At 41.7% G+C, this 23,299-nt stretch overlaps 1 protein-coding gene across 5 annotated transcripts; it reads left to right on the forward strand.

Annotated features, from left to right (window-relative positions):
- Positions 1–6,821: 6,821 nt before the first annotated feature.
- Ask1 (apoptotic signal-regulating kinase 1) lies at positions 6,822–18,060 on the forward strand. 5 transcript variants are annotated; one of them, XM_076438811.1, is made up of 25 exons: positions 6,822–6,852; positions 8,226–8,265; positions 9,085–9,135; positions 9,206–9,426; positions 9,513–9,707; positions 9,778–9,947; positions 10,021–10,189; positions 10,268–10,567; positions 10,649–10,902; positions 11,005–11,164; positions 11,402–11,755; positions 11,876–12,137; positions 12,214–12,351; positions 12,421–12,587; positions 12,723–12,818; positions 12,880–13,019; positions 13,098–13,253; positions 13,543–13,647; positions 14,484–14,596; positions 14,742–14,911; positions 14,981–15,245; positions 15,337–15,664; positions 15,752–15,899; positions 15,974–16,050; positions 16,254–18,060. In XM_076438811.1, the coding sequence occupies exons 2-25, from the start codon at positions 8,250–8,252 to the stop codon at positions 16,303–16,305; spliced, it is 4,107 nt and encodes a 1,368-aa protein (XP_076294926.1). In that variant the 5' UTR covers positions 6,822–6,852; positions 8,226–8,249; the 3' UTR covers positions 16,306–18,060. The 5 variants fall into 5 exon arrangements, with proteins under 5 accessions (XP_076294926.1, XP_076294931.1, XP_076294927.1 ...); XM_076438812.1 differs by lacking the exon at positions 6,822–6,852 and having other exon boundaries at positions 8,107–8,265; positions 13,555–13,647; XM_076438814.1 differs by lacking the exon at positions 6,822–6,852 and having other exon boundaries at positions 8,113–8,265; positions 9,002–9,135.
- Positions 18,061–23,299: the final 5,239 nt, after the last annotated feature.

Consider the following 23,299-nt stretch of genomic DNA (forward strand, 5'->3'; position numbering starts at 1 on the left):
ACGTTCGTTATTTGTTCTGCTCCACCCTCCCGGACTCGAGAACGGGAGTTGCACGGGTTTGCGGCGGTGCTCGCAGCCAGCAGCGCAAATATTAATCCGCAAAGAAATTCTCGCCGAGGAAAATCGAGCAATCCTACGCCCACTCCCTCCATGGTTGGCTTCCATCTTTTCTTCGTGGCCCTTATCCGTCCGCCATCGGCCGCCCCGCGCAATTTCAACCCGGCGAGGGTGTCGTTCACGGGAAATAAGAATTGTCAGAAAGTTTACAGTCTCTCCCATACTAGGCTACACGGTGGAAAAAGTCCTCCTCAGGCGGACAATCTTGTCCGAGGACGATATAACTAACGAAACGACGAAAGGAATTTCGCGGAAATTCTGTCGTTTGCCATCGACAGTCCTAAATAGTCACGTGCTGATCGATAACCGTTCTGCTATACGAGATCAAATAAAAATCAGTGAAGACATTTTATCTTGCAATTAATTCGTACAATTTTTATTTCGCATAAAGAGGATTCTCCAGGAGGAGTAGAATAAAATTAACAACTCGAATCCTTGGTGAGAGTGTTGAGTGTAATAAGTGCTTGACGAATAAAGATTATTCTATGACCAATCCGGGGAACCACGAATCTTCCCGCGGGAGTTGATAGTTCAATAAGAACGGACAGAACAAACGTTGAACATTTTGAAAAAAACTTGATCCCCTCCTCGGACCTGGTTCTTGAGGAGCAGCAGCGTCGGTCTTGCGCTCCCCGGTCTCGCAAACTGCGCAATAAACGAAATTGCGAAGCTGAGTAGCCGCTTTGAAAGGTCGGGGAGCCGGGTATTATTTCCTCCGGCTGGGTTGTCCGTGGCCCTCACCCACCCACGCCCCCCTAGCCGGCGTCTTTTGCGCCGGTTTGAACCCTAGCGAACGTCGGACTCACGTACACACAGAAAATTAAGGGAGACCGAAGGGAAACGCGAACGAAAAGAAAGAGAAAGAGGAGAGAGTCTCGTTCTTTCCCCTCGCGGAGAGTTTCCACGGCTTTGAAACAATTGAATTCCAAGACGTCTTCGGGGTGGGGTGGGTCACGGTGGAGTCCCATTACGCGAATTACATAATGAATCCGTCAGACGTGGAAGAAAGGGGAGGGGAGAAAAAAGACGCCGGTTGACAGTCTAGGCTCGTTCAACCCGGCCCGCCTTTTCTTTGCGGCTGCCGATGGAATTTCGGCTCGGACAAAGGGGGAATTCCGCGAGAGGATGCTCGCCACCTATCTCTCTTTCTCTATCTATCTACTATCTCAATTTACTCTTGTCTCCGAACGTTCTCTCTCGTTTGAACGCCCTCGTGAGCCTTCGAATTCAAGCCGCGTTCCTATCCGAGCCTCTCCCGGTCTTATCTGGTTATATCAATTATGTCGGTGCCTTTCTGTCCTCTCGCGTTTGCATTCTTTTCATCGTTCCCCACAGACATTGACGGGGGAGAGAAAACTCGTGATGATCGAATCCTCTGACGACACTTCCGGCCGATTGGACGCTAACCGACTGATCTGCGTGACGGTATTGCTGTTTATTCTGTTACCAGGACAAACGAAAAGAAATGACTCCCCAAATTTGCAACCCCAAAGACCTAGATTCTTCCTCTGGAAGAGATAAGGATACTGATCCTCGGAAGCCATAGATTCTAGTAGTACGAGTATAATGTGGAGTGGATCCTAGACAACGTGTGATTGTTAGGGAGCAAAGGCGGCGGCGAAGGAGGTACCAGTTCCCGACCGGAAAGAAAGAGAAATGGCACTTCGCTACGGCGTTCCTGCCAAGGATCGTTAGTTCGGCGAGTTTTAATTGTGTTCCGGATGCATCGCACGTCGAGTTTCCCGGAATTCTCAGCGCGGAACGTGTTCCTTCAACTTCTCGAAAGTGGATGTGTGCCACATGTTTTGGAAGGCATCGCGACCGTCATAAATAATAACCTGCATACACAGCCGCGAACGTTCCGGCGCGGCGTGCCCTCACCGATAATAAATTACCGAGAATGCAAACACCGACATGAATTATATTTGCCGCGGCGCGGCGGAGTTATTCCGTGACTGTCGATAATCAGCTCCGTGACCGAACGGCTGCCAGAATTCATTCCGACCATCGATTCCCACGAACGGGATTCACCATTCTGCAACTTTCAGCTCGAAAACTCTCTGTGTCTCTTTCCCTTTGTCTCTCGCGTGTTCCTTAATTTTTACTGAAACCAGGTCGCTTGAATTAAAACGCTCAATCATTGATTCGCCCTCTCTATAAACAGAAAGAGACAAATCTACAGGAGAGTTCATTAGGACGCTCGCCAACTAAAATTACCGAATAAGATCTTCGAGGAACGAATTTAAATCTTCTATTATTGAAGCTATTCGTGTCGCAACGTTCCTTGATTGTTTCGTTCTCCAAATAAGTGTCTACTCTAATCTTCACCACATTATCAGGTTAGAAACATCAATGGAGACCTTTCTAATAACTTCAATTAAATTATACCTAATACGAGAGATGAAATATAAACATATATTGCATTCAATGATGCATATTAAAACGCATCGAATAACCTCCTGTCGATTTTGCATACTCGAACAAATCAGTACAATATATCCTTCACAATCTCGGACTTCATTCACAAGCAGTGGAAGCTCGGAATAAATTTCCCTACAGAGAATAAACAAGAATCGATTCCGGAATCGTTTCGGAACCAAAAAAACAACAGCATAAACCCGCATGGAAACCGAAATGAAAACCGTAACGGAAACAAACGGTAGTTGGAAATTTCGGTGCATCGTAACTGTTATTCAGAAACGAAGGTTCTTTCGCAACTGTTTTAATCAGAACATTTGCAGAACTGTTTTAACCAGTTATTTTCGTAGCCGTTTCGAGCCGTGCTAATTTCCGTCGAATGCTCGGCGTCGTTACCAAACGCGGCCGTTCGTTTCTCTGGGAAACGGCGGCGAGCACGGGAAAACAAGGGAAAGGATTAAATTGCGAGCGTTCTCGCGTCGAATGATTCGTGGCGGGGACGTGCATCCCCTTCGCAACGGGCCGTGTACACTTGTAATTCCGTGGTACGTCGGTGTAACGGCCCGTGTCGTGAAATATCGGGCCGATTGCGAGGCGAGAGGGTCGCGAGCGACGAAAACCGAGCACCGTTTCGTGCTCGCTACCTTCTAAAACCTTCTCCAACTAACAGACACTACGTGGCCGGTTTTAAATCGCTGCCATTTCGTGAGCCAAACAACTGCCTGTCATCTCCACTCGTCATTGACTTCGCAATTCATCGTTCATACGACCAACGCGTGTCGAAAATACTACATTTGCAAGTCAACTCGATCCTGGAGGAATAGGGATCGGTGTCGGATCTAGACGAGTTGTTCTTAATGTAATTTAGAGCTTTAGCTACTATAGAGGCTCTGGGGAGCTGAGACAAACGAGAAACTGGAGTGAGAAAAAAATAGAAGGCAAGTGCTTGCATTATCTTAAAATCGACTGTTTTTAGACTCGAACCTTAGTATGTACTTCTTTTGTTGTATTCGATTCTAAGTGGGAATGTGTTGTTAAAATACTACAATATTTTGTTAAAATAATCAGCGAAGGGAAGAAGTTATACAGTCGCAGTTATTATTTTTATGTGAATATGAAACTGCAATATATCAAATAGAAATGGTCAGGATGAACCCTGAATTCCCAGACCACGGATAACGATGCTATCCTATAGCTTTAGGGGATGAATTTTGGAGATGAAAGTTTTTTACAACATCAGGCCTATTGCTCGTTTTTTATTAATACATCCTCCTTTATAGTCCAGCCGACAGATGTTAAAGTGTCCTCTTTCCCAAGGACAACTTTACATTGTCGAGGGTCGAAGAGCCATGAATGTGAAATTAAGGGTGGGTTCCTTGGGACACGGACTTTATGATCACCTTTCGCGAATAATGTAGCAACCGTTGCGCAACAGAAACGCCTGCGAGCAATTGCTGTTCTCGATTTGATATCGACGGTAATATGATGAGTTAACCCCTTTGACAGCTTTGAGCACTAACGAAAGCGTTGAAAGATTATTCGGTACAAAAAACCGTATGATTGGATCGCCCGACGAACTACGCGACGATAAACGAATCAAATTTAATCAAAATCAATTACGAGACGGTCTTGGGTCTGAACTAGTGTTGCAGCTATGGCGGTTTCTCTATTTTGATGGACTGCAACAAATCGATACGATCACATTTCACTACAACTTCACAGCCTGAAAAATAATATTATTAAATAACAAACTCTATCCTCAATAATATGTTGTAATATAAATTACCGTAAAAATTTTCGACAGATTTTAATCATTACAAACACTGTGTGCATCGTTTGTAATTCGTCTAGCATGTGTTTTCGAACGGTTTCCAGTTTCCATACTGTTATCGTTTGCACACTCGTATGTCTTATGTGTGTACAAGTGTACATATAGGAGCTCGCGCGTACTATGAGGCGACGCGCCGGAGCATAGCCAAGAACATATACACTGATATACACATTTCCAAGCCAGCACGTCAAGTGTGCGTGCAGGCTCGTCTTCGTCTACGTATGCAGGTAAAGAGACGCGTATGTACATACACGATGACGAGCCGCGTACGTGATGGCGACAATGAGTGGGCGTGACGTGTACGTACACGCATTACACGCATTCCTCGAGCAGTTTCTACACCGCGAGGCTCCCCGAGGATCAGGGAATCATCTGAGATGCTATAGTCGACGGTACACCTTCTGCACAGACTGCCAGCCTTCCGCGAGACGTGTCACTCGATTAATTCGGTGTTTTCTTACGCCCTCTAGGATATATTGTGGCTGAAGTAAGAAACAGAAGGCCACCGACGGTATCTCGTCGGTGCAGAAGCAAAAGGCCACTCAGAAGATTCTCGTCCGTGAGAAGGCGAATCATCACGGAACCACCGACCAGATAGTATTAAAAGACTGCTAGCTTTACGGGATATCGTGTCACTCAAATAATTCAGTGATTTCTTACGCTCTCTAGGATATACATTGTGGCTGGAGTAATCAGAGTAATCGATATCAAATGTTACATTCTCCGCAGACCGTATTCAAATTGAGCAGGTATTTTTTTCAAAAGATGTTTTGGTGTTATAAATATTAACCAATTGTAATAAATATTAACCAGTCCGAAATAATAAAATCAATAATTACTGTCACTTAATTGTCGAAATCGATCGATAGTAGACAGAGTGGGGAGAGTTGCGCCTTCATTGCGCATCGCCGCGTACGCACCAGTACGCACTGCTTGAGCTCGGCGGGAGCGCTCGGCGCTCATTGTCATTGTCAGTCAGTCAGTCAGACGGGCCGGGAATCCGGGAATACCGGCAGGAACGGTCGGGTCCGGGAACAGGAGGCCCAGGAGGATCAGGAGTGGACCGGAGGCTGCCAGATGAAACCTGGGCAATCGGTATTATCTTCTATTTCTAAGAACTTCAAGTATCTGTATATTTACAATTTCATTACAAGTTTAGTCGAATTTAAGACACTTGCTAGATGTAAAAACAAATGTATTGAAAGATAATCAATAAAGATCTTGTAAATTAATATCCATGATTATTTCAAACCTATTCCCTTCCATTACATTTTGCAGTCACCTTCCGTCAGAACAAAATATACATATGTATTATTCAAGCTGGTTCATTTGATTTTTGTATAAACGTGAATATGATTACTTCGAGCTACTATCATTCTGTCACTTTCTCGAAGTGCCTCTATACAAAGCATGTAAACTCCAAATGTATGGCTGTATGTACATATGTATATGGTCTAAGATTCTCGTGGATCTAGTTCCGACATTTATCATTCCTCAGCGTAGAGGGCGTAAGAAATCGAGATGTTGTTAACCATGTCGGTATTTCAGATCGTGAGACACAAAAGCCCATATGGTGATTGGTCTACTCCTATACCTCGTCTGTGGTATCATTCAGTTTTGCACGTAGCTATTGTTTCTAGGAAGAAGCAGGATCTCTCGGTGTTCCTCGGTCACGAGAAATGACGTGTTTTGCCGGTCGATCGTGGGGCAGGCCAGTTCTCGGGGACCCCCTATATCAGACTCGTAGGATATACAAAGAGCTCATCGGTAGCTTATCGGTGTATTCTGCATTCCTGTGCAAAGGTCACGGTTCTCTACTCGGCAAACAGAGAACGTAAGAGGCTATAGCTCTCGCTCTATTCAAAGAGGATAACTTCCTTGCCAATTCTGCGTTCGCAATAAGTACACTTGATTTCCCACGCGGTGAGAAGAAGATACAGAAGGCTTTTAATGCTCAAACAATCTCCCAGCTTTTTCTACATGAAACTCTTTGTATATTCTGTACTCCTACTGAAAGGGGAGCGCTGCGGAGTGGCCGCTCCGCGCATCACTGCGCCCCACTATTCTTCACGCACTCGTAAACCGCGTATATACGAATCATACTCACCTTTGGAACCCTTTTTGCCTACAATTATGTCAGCTTCTACCGCTGAATACCAATTAAGTCAATCAATTGCCTGTTTGCTAGATCGAGTCTCTTTAACGGTTCCAATTTCGCCGAGGAAAATCCATTGTCACTCTTTTGACTAACTCGACGCAACTCATTCGAGTCATTGTTTTCAAGTGTTTGGAATCTAGTTTAAGTATCTTTAGCAATTGAATTACAGAGTTCCGTCTTGTGACGTAAATAGGCTAGGTGGTAAGGAACCGTTTATAATCGCAGTTTACATCGATTCTTTGCCATTCACACTGGTCATTACGAGTTTAGACTTAGGATAATGTGCAACAGTGCTGGGACCAGAAACAAGGGGAATCGTCATTAGAAAGTAAGTCGGCAATGTAGAATTATGATAATTAGGCTATATTTTTGGATAATCTTATCCTATTTCTATTTCTAATTTCCAATTCTTGTCTCAATTAATCAATTTTCTGAAAACCTATTACAATTTGAAAGAAACTCGTTTATTGTTTATTTACATTTACTTCTGTGTATCGGATTATCGCCTGCGATTGCGCCATAGTAACAGAAATAGCCAACGCTAATCGAATTTTGATAAAGCTACAGGCGTGATGATGAGTTTGAAGCAGTCCCTTGCATTTTTAATACTCGGGGAAATAATCGCATTTAAACCGCGAGCATACAGTGTATATTCGACACGATGATTCTTCGTGTTCCTGGCGTCCTGTTCCCGTGGAGTTCATTGGTACGTTTCCACGGTGCTCCGTACTGTAGCAACCGAATCTGAATGACCTAGAAACTCATCATCCGCCTTTCCTGCACCGATACAGCCTCCTCGATGATCATGCTAGCCGAGTGAACCGTCGACTCTAGTCGATCGACAAAAGTGTTTTGTGGCAGTAGCAACTCTACTCTCCGTACTATCTCGCGTGCAGATTTTTGTTGTGGACGATAGAGTTCACAACTATGATCATATTTCGTCGACACATTATTGTTCGACTAGATTAACTAAATATAGCTAGAGAGAAACTACGCCACATATTTCACGTACACAAACAGCAATAAATAATTTCAGTAATTATTTACAAAATGGTGTCTATCGATTTCAATGACCTTGAAGTATACCACAAAGGTCAATATCCTGAGTACTTTCGCTTATGTATAACCGTCGTTCGTCTTCAGTGTCAGGCGAGATCTACTTGAAAATATTTTCAATAAAATATAATGTAGTATTGATGAGAGGTTTAGAATACGTTTTATTAAATTTTGACACACTATATTATAGTATAACGTCGGAATCAGATCACAGCATAATGGCGTTGATTTAGAAGTTTTGATGGAATTCGCTGTGCTTGCAACTCGTAATCACGTGCACAGATTAACAGAAGATTATTAGAGCAAATACCTTTACGGTAATAATAAATGAGTAACAGCATTTGTCATTGTACATACACAACGAAATGCGTAGCATAAAGTCAAGTTCCGCGAATTAGTTAAACGATAGCAACTGTTTTCGAGACGAACAGCGAGGCATATTGTTTGCTCGCGATTCGTTTCTGCATTGGAATGCGCATTAATCGCAATAATCATTTCATTTTTATTATAATGCGTTCTATCTTGAGAGATTTCTATTTTTATACCGGCGGAGGAGCGCTCTCGCTGCCATCTGTGAACCGACAAGAAAATTCTTTACGCGAGTTGTCTTGTGCACGACCTCGACTCTGGATTTGTGTGTTCTAGAAGAAATGGACGGTCGTTTCTACGATGTCCAACGCAAAAGGTATTTTTTCACGTTAATCATACGTCGAACTACAGATTAGAATCGCTAGAATCGCGTCTAGTGGAAGCTGGGATGAGACGCACGGCTAATTTTCTGCACGCCAGTCTGTTGCGCGCCAATGTCATAACTCGATAATCTTTTTAACGTTCCTCCGCAATCTGTTGTTTTACTGTGGTCCAAAGTCTCTGAAAGCCCGGCAATCTTTATCTACGATAATGTCTCCGAGTGTCAGTCCTGTAACACGTACCACGAATTCCTGATAGACAGTGAACAGTTGAAAATATATTTAAAAGACAATATTTTAGGTCATGTCGTGTCGTTCTTTGACGCAGTAAACGTAAAATTTTAATATTTACATACGCGATTTAATCGATGATATATTGATCAGCCTATGTTTCAACGAAAAATATTTTTGCTTCATCTAGAGCCTTTCGATATCAAACATTAAATTACTCGATTTTCATTTATCGAAAACTCCGTTTCGAATTTCAAAAACAAATGTTGTCACTTTTCTGTTAATATTTTCAATAGTATGCTTATTTTCTTTTAACATACATGCTTTGACATATTTGGAGTAGGGAATATTGTTCTAAAGGCTCAAGTTATTACATTTCAAATTCATGAGTGGATGTGTAGTGAATCAAGGAACTTATGAGATGATCTAACATTATTTAATAAGTATAATATATATGTAAGAATATATATATTAACTCGATCGTGTTGTGTACCTTCGCAGGTAACTGTGTGTCTTCCATATCCATTGAAGTTTCCCAGAGACCTGCAAATACAAATTAAGAACATTAGTTTTGTCTGCTACAGAACAATTGGGCAACATGATCTCCAATTGCGGTGATACACCCGATACAGCTGGTAATTATCATTCCAAGATGTGTAAAACTCGTGTTATTGAGAGGGATTTAGAGCATACATTGTGTCTTAGCTCCCTCACAACCGGTAACTGTAGAGGGTATCTCCAGCACTGACAGTGTTGGCACTCACAGCGATATTTCTGGGCACACTACCATCTTAGGAAGGCCCAAAATGGATGTGGCATGTGTTTTGGACCTACAACAACCGGAGCACATAGCACAGAGAAGGAAAGCCTTGGAGGAAGTCAGACAAGCTTGTAATCTTGTTAATGCTAATATGCATCATATACAGGTATAATTTTGTGTCTTATCAAGCAAGACTATCATTTTTGTAAAGGTGTACCACCACTGAATATTAATTAAAATTTGTTGTCCTAGTTCGAGAAGCTTGACTTTGGAGAAACAAATGTGCTGGACACATTCTACAATGCAGATGTAGCTGTGGTGGATTTAAGTATACAGCTACAGCAGTCTGCCTTGTTCTATCATCTTGGTGTCAGGGAAAGTTTTGGCATGAAGGAAAATATTTTACTGCATAATGATACGGACTCTGAAACAACCATTAGACTTAAGGTATGCTTGTTGTTATCATTAAAAATAGCTGCAGAACGATTTAATAGACATGTTACACTGAAATTTGCAGTTGTCATGTGGGAGCTACACATTTGTTTCATACCGTGTGGTGGACTGTGGCTCATGCGTAGCCACAAATCCAGCCACCACAAGAATTACCGGGGAGGAAGCTATAGATCCAAAGCAACACCTAACATTGAGGCTTAAGAAACTGTTTCAAGATGTTGAAGTACAATCTAAGTACGTTCCACTCATTCTTTTCTTATAGATAGAAAATCAAAATCTTTATCGCTGAGTGATACAATTTTTCTAGAGCACACATGAAAGAAAAGTTCCTAGCAGACTTGCGGAAAGCACGAGAAACGTATTCAGGCGAGGAGCTTTCGAAAGCTTTGAACAACATGCGCAAACGTTTGGATGACCCGAACGTTCTATCCGGAGAAGTCGTTTTGAACGTCCTCATTTCTTTCCGAGAGATACAGGTAATAACATACACACGTATTTCATTGCAATTGATGTGGTACTAAGGATTGTCTTCAAGTATCTTCTTTCATCTGCAGGATTATGATGCAATGGTACAATTAGTCGACGACCTCAGGACTATACCAACGCACAAAAATTATATCAACACCCCCGCTATTCGATACCTGTACGCGTTCGCACTGAATCGGAGAAACAAAGAGGGCGACAGAGAAAGGGCATTAAAAGTTATAGAAAAGGCTCTGGAGAAGAAAGAGAATCATGTTCCAGACATGTTGTGCTTGTGCGGAAGAATATACAAGGATCAATTTGTAGAGAGTAGACACACAGATGAAGAGAGTTTAAAGAATGCTATCCATTGGTATAGGAAAGGTTTTGAGGTACAGTGATTTTTAGTTTTGAAACTCTAAATAGATTATCGAATTACATAATTTTATGCAATGAAATTATTTTGTGCCCAGGTACAACCAAATGAATACGCTGGAATAAACCTCGCCACGTTGCTGGTCATAGCTGGAAACGAGTTCTCGAAAAGCGAGGAACTGCAGCACATAGGCATGGTGTTAAACAATCTGATTGGCAAGAAAGGTAGTCTATCTAGTTTAAAAGACTATTGGGACGTGGCCACCTTCTTTGAGATCAGTGTGTTGGCCGAGGATTATTCGAAAGCTATCCAAGCCGCCGAGTGCATGTTCAAATTGAAGCCGCCAAACTGGTACGCATCGATACATTATTTAATTATTGTGTGTTCCTCTAAAAATAAATTTTTGAGAATATAGAAATATTTATGAAGACGCAACTTCTTGTCCCCCCTTAGGTACCTGAAATCAACAATAGGGAACATAACGCTGATAGATAGGTTCCGTAAAAAGAATGAGGAAGCTGAGGTATCGCCAGAGGAGCAAATATTTAGTTTTTGGATGGACTACTTTGTCGAAGCAACGAAATCAGAAGTCGGCGATAGTATACGGTTTCCAGTAAGTTGATAAATGGAATCGTTCTACAAAGGATCCAGTTTCCAATTCGGGAGACTATGGCTTATAATATTGTGTTACCAATCCAGCTTACTTCTGTACATTTTGGGTCAAAGTAAGAATAATATAAAACTGCTCTTAGTGCAGGTCCTTAGCTTGACTTTATAATCAATCAATCTTCTAAGAAGTACACGCGCTCGATGGAAAGAACGGATTAGTCACCGATCGTTCCTTTTTCAGCTCTTGGTGCTGGAGCCGACTAAGATCTTCATGCCGAGCTATGTGAACGTAAACCTCGGAGCAGAGGAGAAGTCGGTGCAAATCTGGAACCTATGTTTGGACAATATGAAGAACAGTTGTAAGCAAGTACACGACTGGCTTTTCACCGCGAACATGATACGCAGCGTGAGCCTGTATAAGCGAGACGAACGCTGCCTTTTTTTGTACGTCCACCAAAACTCCGACGATTTCCAAATGTACTTCCCATCGGTCCAATGCAGACAAAGGTTCTACAACTTGATTCTAGAGATGACCAGAGATCAGGAAGGCATGGTCACTGATCTGGACGCTTATTTGACTGACGATAGAATGAAGGTGTGTGGGGTGTCTCTTTATTTATTGAAGTTCCAGCAGCACGAGATTCTACTGTGCTCGTTACCTATCGTGTATTTTATTGAAATTGACACGTATTTATTAACATCATGTTCATTATAGTTTGAGTACGAGCTGGATGATCAAAGTAAACGAATGATCCTGGGTAAAGGTACATACGGCGTCGTTTATGCAGCTCGAGACCTAAACACTCAAGTTAGAATTGCAGTCAAAGAGATACGCGAACGGAACTTAGGGGATGTGCAGCCGCTGCACGAAGAAATTAAATTGCACAGTCAGCTGAGACATAGGAATATTGTACAGTACCTTGGATCAGTAAGCGAGAATGGCTACTTCAAGATATTCATGGAGCAAGTCCCTGGAGGTAAAATGATAAAATAAAATATCCTACGGGAAAGGAGATGTTCAGAGTATATTTATACACTTTTTAATGCTTGCAGGGAGCCTGTCAGCTTTGCTGAGATCAAAATGGGGTCCCCTGAAGGAAAATGAGTCTACGATTGCTTATTATACTAAACAAATTTTGGAAGGCCTCAAGTACCTGCATGATCAGAAAATTGTTCACCGAGATATCAAAGGTAATTTAATAAATATCCTAATCCTATAATTGTTAAGACTTCTGGATGCTGATTGCAACTAATTCTCAGGTGACAATGTTCTGGTGAACACATACAGCGGAGTAGTCAAGATTTCAGACTTCGGCATGTCAAAACGATTGGCTGGTTTATGTCCCAGTACCGAGACATTCACTGGAACACTTCAGTACATGGCACCGGAAGTGATCGACAAGGGACAACGAGGATACGGTGCACCCGTAAGTTTTACTTGTAGCATATAATTATTAGACATCGGATCTTTATGCAAAATATTGCTACTGTTTTAACAGTACACTAATAATTACATTTCAAGCGAGACACAAATATTATAATAATTTTTACACAAATTGTAGGCGGATATTTGGTCTCTGGGTTGCACCATCGTAGAAATGGCTACTGGTAAACCACCTTTCATCGAACTGGGTTCTCCTCAAGCTGCCGTCTTTAAGGTAACTTATTCGACTGTTTAAAACGTAAACCTTTTTGATAGCGATTTCTTTTTCTCGATAGGTTGGATATTACAAAATACATCCGGAGATTCCATCAGAATTATCGGACAGGGCAAAGAGTTTTATACTTCGCTGTTTCGAGCCGAATCCTGACATAAGAGCGTCTGCAGCGGAATTATTAGAAGATCCGTTTTTAAATGAGTACGTGGCATGTATAAATTAGTTGCTATATAAACAAATATAAAGAATGATTCTATATACATATATGTACGTTCGCAGGAAAAAGAAAGCCAGTCGACTGGTGGCTCCACCTGATTTTAGTCGTAGTATCTCTGTACCTGCTGACCGATTCGAACGCTTAGGGAAGTTCGACAAAACAAACAATAGTCAAATTGCTTCCGCGGCACCTATACAAGCTTCACAATCGGATGATAGGTAATAGAACTATTTTACTTGCACAACAAAAGGTCATGTTGCAAACTTGATGTATCAGTATTTCGTTTTGCTTGATCATCAAAAAGAAATTTTTATGTTCATGTCAACGTAGCTTTTTGTGATAGTTGAGGCTAATTAGAACGAGTCGTTTTTTGTCTAAATAATAAATCTGAATACATTGCGTTCAATGTATTTCGAGTTAGTTCCATTACGTCATTCACGTCTTTTTTAATCATTTGATTTTTGAATTCTTATCGAGTCTCTATTGTGACGAAATGTAATTGAAAAGTGTTACTCACAGTGGAGGGTTGACAAAGTCTAGCCCACTGAGGGAGCGCAGTCCAGCACACCTTCTGTCTCCCATCAGCATGCCCAGTGCCCTGTCTTTTAACAGGTATGGTGCTAACGTTATAAGCGGTTAATCCCATCCACTTTAAAGTATCACTAATAAACAAAATAATATCGTAATAAATGAAAGAAAATGATTATTAACACTAGTTATGGCGTGTATAGAATTAATACAGTAGATTCAACGCTTTGTATTGTCACGCATTCACATAATAGGGGCAATGGAATTTCCTGTTGGTGATTGTAACATGTGCAAATTAAGTGTAAAGATGCGAACACACCAACAAGTAATTTGAGACTTTTTCTTGCAAGAGCAACTTGTAGAAGCGTGTACAGTTGTTTGCAAATATTATAGATATATTGTTTCACTCTAAAGTGGACACTCTGTCGTTCAACTAGCTGGCCGCTATCTCAGAAGCGTTTACACGTTTCACGAGAATTGCTCTCGCAGCAAATGTCACAAGTCACTTGCTACTGTATGAGAAGCAAATCCTTAAGCCATTTTTCCATTATTTCTGCGTCTAATTGACCCTCGGAAGTTGTGTCCGTACGCCTGCCGTATTCCAAGCCAATAATACTGTGATCTGAAGCTTGATGTACTAAACAAGTACAATGAAAACGTATTAAAAAACAGGATTATGTAATACCGTACACACATATGCTTCTCAATCATACTTGTACTAGCTGTCTCGCGACAGTGTTCCGAATCTACTCGCAGCTTCAGTGAGTGTTCTATGTATTCAGGTTTATTTCCAATCAGAACTACTGCCAGGAAATGTTCTTGCCCTTGTGACACGTGCATCGCGCAACCACAGAATCGAAAGCTTGAGGACGTGAACGCAAATTTGAGAGATAATTAATAACGATTCCTTGTGTTTCTAGTACAATAGGCAATACACCTTCTATAGACACGAACGAATCAGACACGGCGGGACCTTCAATGACCAGAAGGAGCTCTTCTGGGGGTTTGTTGTCGCCTGAAGTCGAATTGGGAGGTCAGTGCTCGCAATCAGCTTCTTGAGGGGGGTTTTTGAAGTTAAATAATCAGAATATTCCTTAACACTTTATTCACCAGAAGCCTATTGATAAGTTTTTAAATTGCAAAAGTACTAATAGTAAATTTATTCATACTTTTTACAGGCCAACCAGGCCAGAAGACTGGTGAAGAGCAAGAAGGCTTTTATTTATTGAAAAAGGATAGTCAGAGAAGAATGACGCTCACAAGAGTCCTCTCACAGGACGAGGCCAAGATCTGTGAGGTGTGGATGAGAGGTATTCATCAGGCAGAGGGCCAAACAGTTCTCCAATTGGTAATTACTTCTGCAGCTGCCAATACACCATGTAAATGCTTCCAATGACAAATTTATTTTTCTTCTTAGAGTCATCTAGTATTGCTAATGCGAGCTCTGAAGGATTACATAGCTGAACAAAATAATGAAGTCATAGGAACGGCTATAAGAACGTTAAAAGAAGAATTGGACTTCGACTCCATAGCTATTAATCATCTGAACCAAGCCATTTATCTCTTTCAAACCGCAGTGAACGAAGTTCTGCGAATGCACAGTATAAAACCTCATTGGATGTTCGCGTTAGATAATTTGGTGAGAAATGCTGTTCAGGCGGCAATCACTGTGCTCTCTCCTGGTAATTATTTAGTGATTCTTATACATTTTTATGTCATTCAACTTGAGAATTTTTCTATTTCAATGATTATTGTTTCTAAAATTGTGTTTAGAACTCGGTGCCAATTTGCTGGGTCAAGAACGAGTACAGCCAGGTGACCAAGGAAACGGAGAAGGATCCACTTCTGGTGTGTCCACAGTAAATTCTGTAAAGTCGCAGAAAATGGGGGACTCCGTTGACAATAAATACTGGAAAGAGTACCGAGATCAAATGGGAGAGTTGAAGGTGGAAAATATGAGATTGATCCAGGAATTAATCGACAGTCAAAAGGCGTATCAAGTCCTGTTACAGCAGGCTCTCGAAGACCAAAGAGTTCGGATTAACACTCTAACACGGCTCTGCGAGAATATTAACAGAAGAACTACCAGACAAGAATCAGGGTAAGCTTTTCATATTTTCAAGCTTGACACTCTAACTACCAGAATGATCTATTAAGAAATCTTCAAGGAACATTTTTATGCTTGTAGTTACAATTCATCTTTCTCGGGGAACGTACCCAATGTACAAGTTCCAGTAATTATCAACGATGCAAGTTCTGAGATAACTTCAATCACAGACGACGATCTCGTATGTTGGCTGCAGAACCTGCATATCGATGAGGCGTCAATCGAAAGGGTAACTGTCGCGTTCCCGTGTATTTTAGTTTCAAATATCTATCAACCCGTTAATTATCCTATTATTGCTTGCAGATCACATACGAACAGTATACGTTAAATGATATTTTGAATCACGTTACTCATGACGACATACGAAGACTTAATTTGAGGTATTACATCTTTTTCATTTCTGTGTTCTACTACCCTTGGCAGAAAATATTTGACCAGACCATGAATGTGATTCTTTATGGAGGCACCATACAATAATTGTAAATTAAACTAGTGTCCAATTGTTTGTCCCTGTACCTCTTCGATCGAATACTTTTTGCCAGGGACGTGTATTGTTCTTGTCACTGATAAATTGTTTCTTTAGAGGAGGGATTGAGCTGAGGATATGGCAAGCGATATTAAGTCACCGGCGGTAGAGCACACAAGCCAGAAGACGGTTTCGCTTTCAATACTACATTGAAATTGGTCAACTTCATGCAGGGTAAAATAATTGTTCAAAAACGTGGCTGCCAGAGAAAGGCGACGGACAAATGAGCTGAGTTACTAGATGGTTAAAGAATTCGTGAAATACCCGTGTCATTCGTTAGTACTTCGTGGACTGAATGATCGCAGAGTTTTTAATGCACAAAATGATATTATTAGTTTACCTCGTAGTTCCTAATTGTAGATTATTTAATGGTCACGAGACAAGCGTGTACATAGCAGAAATATTGCATATGTACATATATGATTCGTTGAAAGATGAAATTTACAGAATTCGTTGATGGTAGAGAGAGAGAGAGAGGAAGATCAGTATTGTCGCGTCGAATAAAAATTTATTAAACTCTTTAGATTAGAGTTCCGATCTTGCCAAGTTGAATAAATCGATATTGTTGTTCAGAGGAAAATTGTTGTTCAAATTTACCAACTCTACTGCCAGGAACGATTGATATTATCGGAGAAAACAGTTACACGTGGATGATTGCTTTGTATGTTCGTTCCTTGTATTCCTGAACGACCATAAGCCACGAGAAGCCACATGGAAGGCTAACATAAATCGAAGAAGCAAAGCGAGGATCGTAGTGCCTTATGAACCAGTGTAATAGTACAAGAGAAGATATTTATTACGTGCAGCCGATCACGTTTCGTTATTGTATTTCTAGTTTTCGGAAGGTGTATGCAATTTGCTCGATGCATATGGAAATGTACTCGTAGTTGTGTGCATAAAGCGCTTGTTGTACGTTGAAATAGACTGTGGGTCCTCGTGCGAACTCGTAGCTGGTTCCATAACTAGACTGCGGACTTTTACAACTATCTATAAGGGGCAGAAATTCTCTTAATAGTTTTAATAAACTATCGATTTTTATCATGAATGCATAAACTCCGTAGTCTGTTTATATTGGTTAGAACTAAGGAAAAATTTCTTTCTCTGATTGGAACATTCATTGCGAAAATGAAATTAAAATGTATAAAGGTCCGTAATCTGGCAATACATAGCTCGCTATTAACAGTTTCAGAAGTTTATTGTGCGTTTCACAGATTATTGTAGATACTGATTTTTATATAACGACAGATGTCTTGCTTTCTTGTGCAGTCGTTCGTGCACAGAACTCATGCTTCCTTTCTACATCGTGTAGGCTAACATTCAGCTGTGTCTTCTAGCGCCTGAACGCAGTGATAGAGCGTGATCACGCGAGTCAATTCATACAAGTGCCTAAAAGCATCAGGAATTAGCGTGATGTCCATTCAATTCAATTATGTCGCCGATGCGTGTTGATCTGGGATGAGACTCTGTCCGAAACAAGTAGAGGATGCTCCACAAACTGAATCATAGTCCCTATTGTTCATCTTCCTCAAACCCACGGAAACGATTAACATAAATCTGTGACAGAGATTCTGCATTTGCAAATACTATATTGTATTTTTTACTATGAAGCGCGTTGTTGATCTAGCTCCTTTAATTGTTTCGAGTAGCATTCTGCAGCCAGTAGGGTCACAAATTAATGAAAGATCATCTCCCGAGATACTGCTTCGTCCGAGTGTTGTGCCGCTAATAACCGTGGACGCGAGTGCTACGAGTAATCGTTAAGACGTTTCCATTGCTGTTCCCATTCACTGTAATCGTTAAGATTAATTATCCCTGTTATTGTTGCAGGCTGAAACTTGTAATAAAGATTCCAGCGGACAGACAACGTGTTTTTTTTCGTTCCGTGACCCTTGGAGTGACTGAATGCACGAATGGAGAGTGGAAACGTGTTGTGAATCATATGTATTTCTGAGTGCATTGCTTCATGAACTTGATTAAAATGTCTCCTGAATTAATGCTTTAGGATCCAAGTGTGCCAGTACATTTTCATAGAAGAACGCCAAGTTACTAGTGTATCAAAAAATATTAGTATCAGTCTGCGAAATCGTGAAAATCGTGTTGAAACAGGTAATTGATTTCGCCCCGTCTACGGCGACCGCATTGATATGGATGAGGCGTTCCCTTCTTATCCGGTTGTGACGCTCCGTTTAAAAGATAAGCCAAATAGATTCGCAGCTCATCGACAGGGAAAGCCTCGTCGCGACCTCCGGGCTTTTCTTTTTTCCTCCAGGATTATCCTAGCGATACGATCTGCTCTTCGAAGGGGTGGGCTTGTCACCAAGCTTTCAACACACGCTCTCAAGGTGTTCGCAGGGGGAGAGTCAGGTCGCGCAGGGTGCTCGAAATTTTTGCAGGAGAAAGAAACGCACCGGCGAGAGGCAACCGACGCCCAAAATTGCGAAAGTTTCCGAGGGTCGGGGTCGGACCTATTCATTTGCACTACAAAAAAGCCGGTGGCTTATAAACGCACCCCCTTGGACCAGCCGACTATTTTCACTGTCGGGGCCCCTGCTTTTTTTCTCCCTCGCACACACCCTCCTCCTGCACCAACCGTTCGCCTATTCGTCCCGATGCATTCGGCCGCGTGCAATCCACCCCCGGCGAAATGTGTTTAACCGAACAAACTTTATGTCTGTTGGAGAAATTAATCGCATTCGGGCTCAGGGAACGCTCTGCAGCAAACAAGATACAACAATTAGTAATTTTTAGTTAAATACAATTCAATATTGCCATACGAATGAAATTGCTACTGTCACTCGGCAACAACTATTACATATATATAAAACCCCGAGTGCAAAGCGTTAAATAAAAGCTAAGAATTAAATGATTCTTTTGGCCGTGTGCAGAAGATAGAAAGAAGATATCGTACTACTTGCTTTAGCGATTTTTCGAAACAGTATCTGCTAGGGGTTCCGTTTTTATTCATCTCGTCCCTGCTCTTTTATTTGCTATTCGTGAAACAATTTCTGATCTTCTCCCCAATCTTCCATCTCAATTATTTTTCAATATTCCGTCATTATCACGGTAGCCTAACATCGATTGTCAGGGATGATGAAGCTTCCCCGTTGGTTGTATGGAAAATCGCGTCGGAGGGCCACGTTCCCTATGTATTTCGACGCTGCGAATATTTTTTCATGCTATCGGGCCGATTCAAGAGACAGCGACTGTTATTACAGTCACGGTAAACATCTCGCCCTCTTGCCACCCTGTTTATCATTAGCGATTCCATTAAGGAATCGAAGACCTACAATCCACCACGGCATCCCAAATATAAATGTTAATGTTCCTCCGTCGGGTTTCCGCATAAATTACGGGCGTCGCGAAAAATTCACGGAACGACTGCGGGGGTGGGTGATGCTCACAGTTAGGCGATTGCAACCCCTGGAAATCGGCTGCACCGTTTTTATTAGTTCTGAAAATTGTTGTCTGGAGGCTTATTTACAAAAATTTCATTGATTTTCGGAGGGCTAATACTTCAATTTCACATTCGATAAGAGTATCGAATTATATCGCATAGTGTTATAGGAATTTCGTCGAGATTCGCGTAGCTCGAATCGGATCATGGCGTTTTAAGGGAAAGTTGTTCGTAATTTCATGGAGCGGATTACCGGGTACCGAAGTCGCAAATAAAACGGCGCAAATATCCAGTGGATCGCAGTGTGAGCGCAGAAGGGTTGCTTTGCCGCGATCAGGATACAAATCCCGGGCTCTCCGGTGCCATCCCTTTTCGCCTGCACCGTACGTCCTATCCTGTGGACCTTCTCTCTCTTTACCTTTTAATTAACTAACTGCGCCGGCGGAGTAACTAAAGAGGATCCACGATTTTCGAGCACGAGGCTTTCAGCGCCACCCGAAATAATCCATTTTCCCGAGTGAAAGGCTAAATAAGATTATCGCGTCAGGTTCCGCCACTCTTGGCCATAAGGGAGAGAAAAGAGAGAGAGAAGGAGGAAAGGACTGTATCTCTGATAATCCCTTTCACAATTTCGTCTAATTGACTGCGATTTTTCTGCGGTTTTTATTCGTTGCGACAAAATTTTCGGAAGGATTGGATTTCGAGAAATTGTCTGGTGATAGATTAACATTTGTGCTAGTAACTTGACCCCTTTGAGATTATTTCATTAGCGTGCTTTGTAGTGATTTTCATGGTTCCAACTAAATTTGCATTCATTAATGTATCAGTAAGAAAATAATGAATATTCCAGTTCAGTTTGTAAATTTCTTGATCTGTTAAGGGTTGAAACGTCCCTAAAGCATATCGACGATTTAAATCTTTTCTGAAATGAAGTTGAAAATTTCACTGACTAAAAATTCACCGACAGTGGCCCTGGAGGCTTTTCCTCCGGTCGAAAGCAAATTTGCAAGATTTATCGCGAGAGCGGAGTTAATTTCGCCCCCGGGGAGGGTGAACGTCAGCATTATTTTTTCCCGCTTTTATCGGGCATCCGAGAGATCATTGTCCACTCCCGTTCCTCCTTCGTTTTTCGCTTATTTTTGCACAACAGCGACGAATATTATCTTTTTAAAACGCCTTTTACAGTGAGGACGCAAAGAAAGATTTTATCGGGACGAAGGACACGCCGTCGTCGGTCTCTCGGCAACAAATTAAGGATTTTAAGCCGAAAGTAATTAGTCCCGGCGAACAAGGTGTCACTCCGTGGAAACGAGGAGCCGGAGCGAGGACGAGGAGTCAGGCCTCATTGTTCTCGCTATAATCCCCTGGGAACGTTCATAAGGTCGTCCCGCTCGTCTGCATCGAAGAAAGCGTTCGCAAAAGGATGATTCCGGTTCCCGGACAGATTAATCGTCATATCGACGGAGGCTTTCCTACTTTTTTCCCTTCTTGCCGTCTGGCTTCGCGACGACGGTGATTTTCTACGAGAAACATCCCCTGAGAAAAAGAAAAGACGCCGGGAGACGAAAAATCCCGATCGTCTCCAAGCAACATTTCGATGTTCTTGAATTCTTCCAATGTTTTTACTGTTTGATATTTCATTGATCCATTAAATGGTTGAGGATAAAACAAAGCAACGCATTTTTTAAGAGCGTCTTGAAAGTATCTACTTTGTCTGATATAATTATTTGGTGTGCTGTATCTTGCTGCCTCGTGGCAGGCTAGAAGGAATTAAAATATTACAAATTGCCCTCATTCTCACCCTAGTGCCACCGAATTTCTTTATCGCAGGGCAAGAGGGGACCACGGTGAAAAAATGGACCTCGTTCCAGGATCCCTGGTGCCATTCATACGCAGCTCGCCGGCGTAATAATTCATACGGACGATTTAATTAAACGGCATCTATGCGCTTTTAAATTACACAAGATCGAGGGCGATCTCCAAGGGGCTGTGCCCTCTAAGAGAAAGGGAGAGAGGAACTAAAGAACTGGAGATCTCTCGTAGCTGGTTAGAAATTAGATCCCCGTTGGCAACTTCTGCCGGGTTGCGAACAGCCAGTAGACCGATATTGAATCGCGTCCGCACCCCTTTCTCTCGTCTCATAACGCAAAACCGGGGCTCGCGAGGCAACAGATGTACCTGATACATATTCATATCCGGGCTCACTGGGGCTCTCCGCGTTATTGTTACTGTTATTATTGTCAGACCCGAGACAGTCGGCCGTAATAGCCTCGAGAAGAAACCTCGGAGTGCTCGGCTCCCTCTGACCACGGCTAATTTCACCTACAGTCCCCCGATTATTGTTATTACCAACAGGATTCTTTGACCACCTTTTTACGAGGCCCCGACCTTCATCGTTCGTTATTATTTCCTGAAAAATGTGAACCTGTACAACAGCTACCTACCCTCCGATTTCGATCATTTTTCAATATGTTAGAAATCTCAACATTTTGAACAACTTTTTCTTTGCATGTCATTGGTGGTCATGTACAGTGAGCCACCAAAGTATTCGAACGCTCTTTAAAACAGAATAACTTTTTTTATAATTGTACCAAACGACCTGATTTTTTATAATCAATTAGAAGCATTGGATTACGAAATGATATGTAAAAAATATTTTCCAAAAATTATATAATAATTTACAAGGTTACATGCAAAAATGAAAAAGGTATTTTTTAGAACTTTTTAATTTGGTTCCTTCATGATAATTTAAAATAGATGTGTTGTAGATCTATGTTAGTCATACACAAAAAATTTCATCGAAATCGGTTGATGCAGGGAGAAACGACACGCATCGAAAGATGTACGATTCTGTGGATTTTAAGTAGAAACTGATCAGAAGTCGTATAAAACTACGATTTTCACAATTGTTAACCGCTTGTAGCTCGTGTATATGCTAATCAATTTCGAGGAAATTTTCAGCATGTGTGCAACTACTATAGATCTACAAAACAAATATTTTAAATTTTCTTTAATGGCCCAAATTAAAAAATTTTAAAATATGCCTTTTCTATTTTTGCATGCAACTTCGTAAATTGTAATTTTTGGAAAATCTTCTTTGCACATCATTTAGTAAACCAATACTTCTAATTGCTTACAAAACCTCTGGTCGTTTGGTACAATTATAAAAAAGTTGCACTGTTTCAAAAGGCCGTTCAAATACTTTTGTGGCTCACTGTAAAAATCATTCACCTTAAAGGATTTCACTTTCCGCGGAGTTTCTGCGTGAGTTCTTTTCCACGGGTTGAATTTCAAAATCCGGGAGCAGCGTTAGTAAGGCGTAGTGGAGTGGAGAACTGCGAATGTTCGTCGTCAAAAATATCGCAAGGGGTTGCAGGAAATCCGTGAAACCGCAGAGGATCGAACTTTCCCCACCGAGGGATGAGGGGTTAGATTTTCTGGTCTGGTCCGACGAAACGAAGCCAGCCGGAAGTTCGAAACTTCTCCATAACGCGGCCGAATTAATGGCAATTAATGGCAGCCGTGTTTGCCGGTCGGCTGTACACAAGGGCCTGTTTGTGCTGCCAATTCGCCGGCTCGCGGGCCGCAGCACGTGTAAATTTCCACTCTCGATTTCGGAGCCAAGACGAGCCTCGATCGAGAGTCCTTTGCCAGCGCCCCGGCAAACAGACCCTAATGAATTGCTTGTTATTCGAAAGCGGGGAAAAAA

Source organism: Lasioglossum baleicum, chromosome 15, assembly GCF_051020765.1.
Source record: "Lasioglossum baleicum chromosome 15, iyLasBale1, whole genome shotgun sequence".
NCBI lineage: Eukaryota > Metazoa > Arthropoda > Insecta > Hymenoptera > Halictidae > Lasioglossum > Lasioglossum baleicum.

Coding starts and splice junctions, on each gene's coding strand:
- Ask1 (XM_076438811.1), top strand. Junction 9,427..9,512: donor CTAATATGCATCATATACAG/GTATAATTTTGT, acceptor TTGTTGTCCTAG/TTCGAGAAGCTTGACTTTGG. Junction 13,648..14,483: donor AGTGCCCTGTCTTTTAACAG/GTATGGTGCTAA, acceptor TTGTGTTTCTAG/TACAATAGGCAATACACCTT.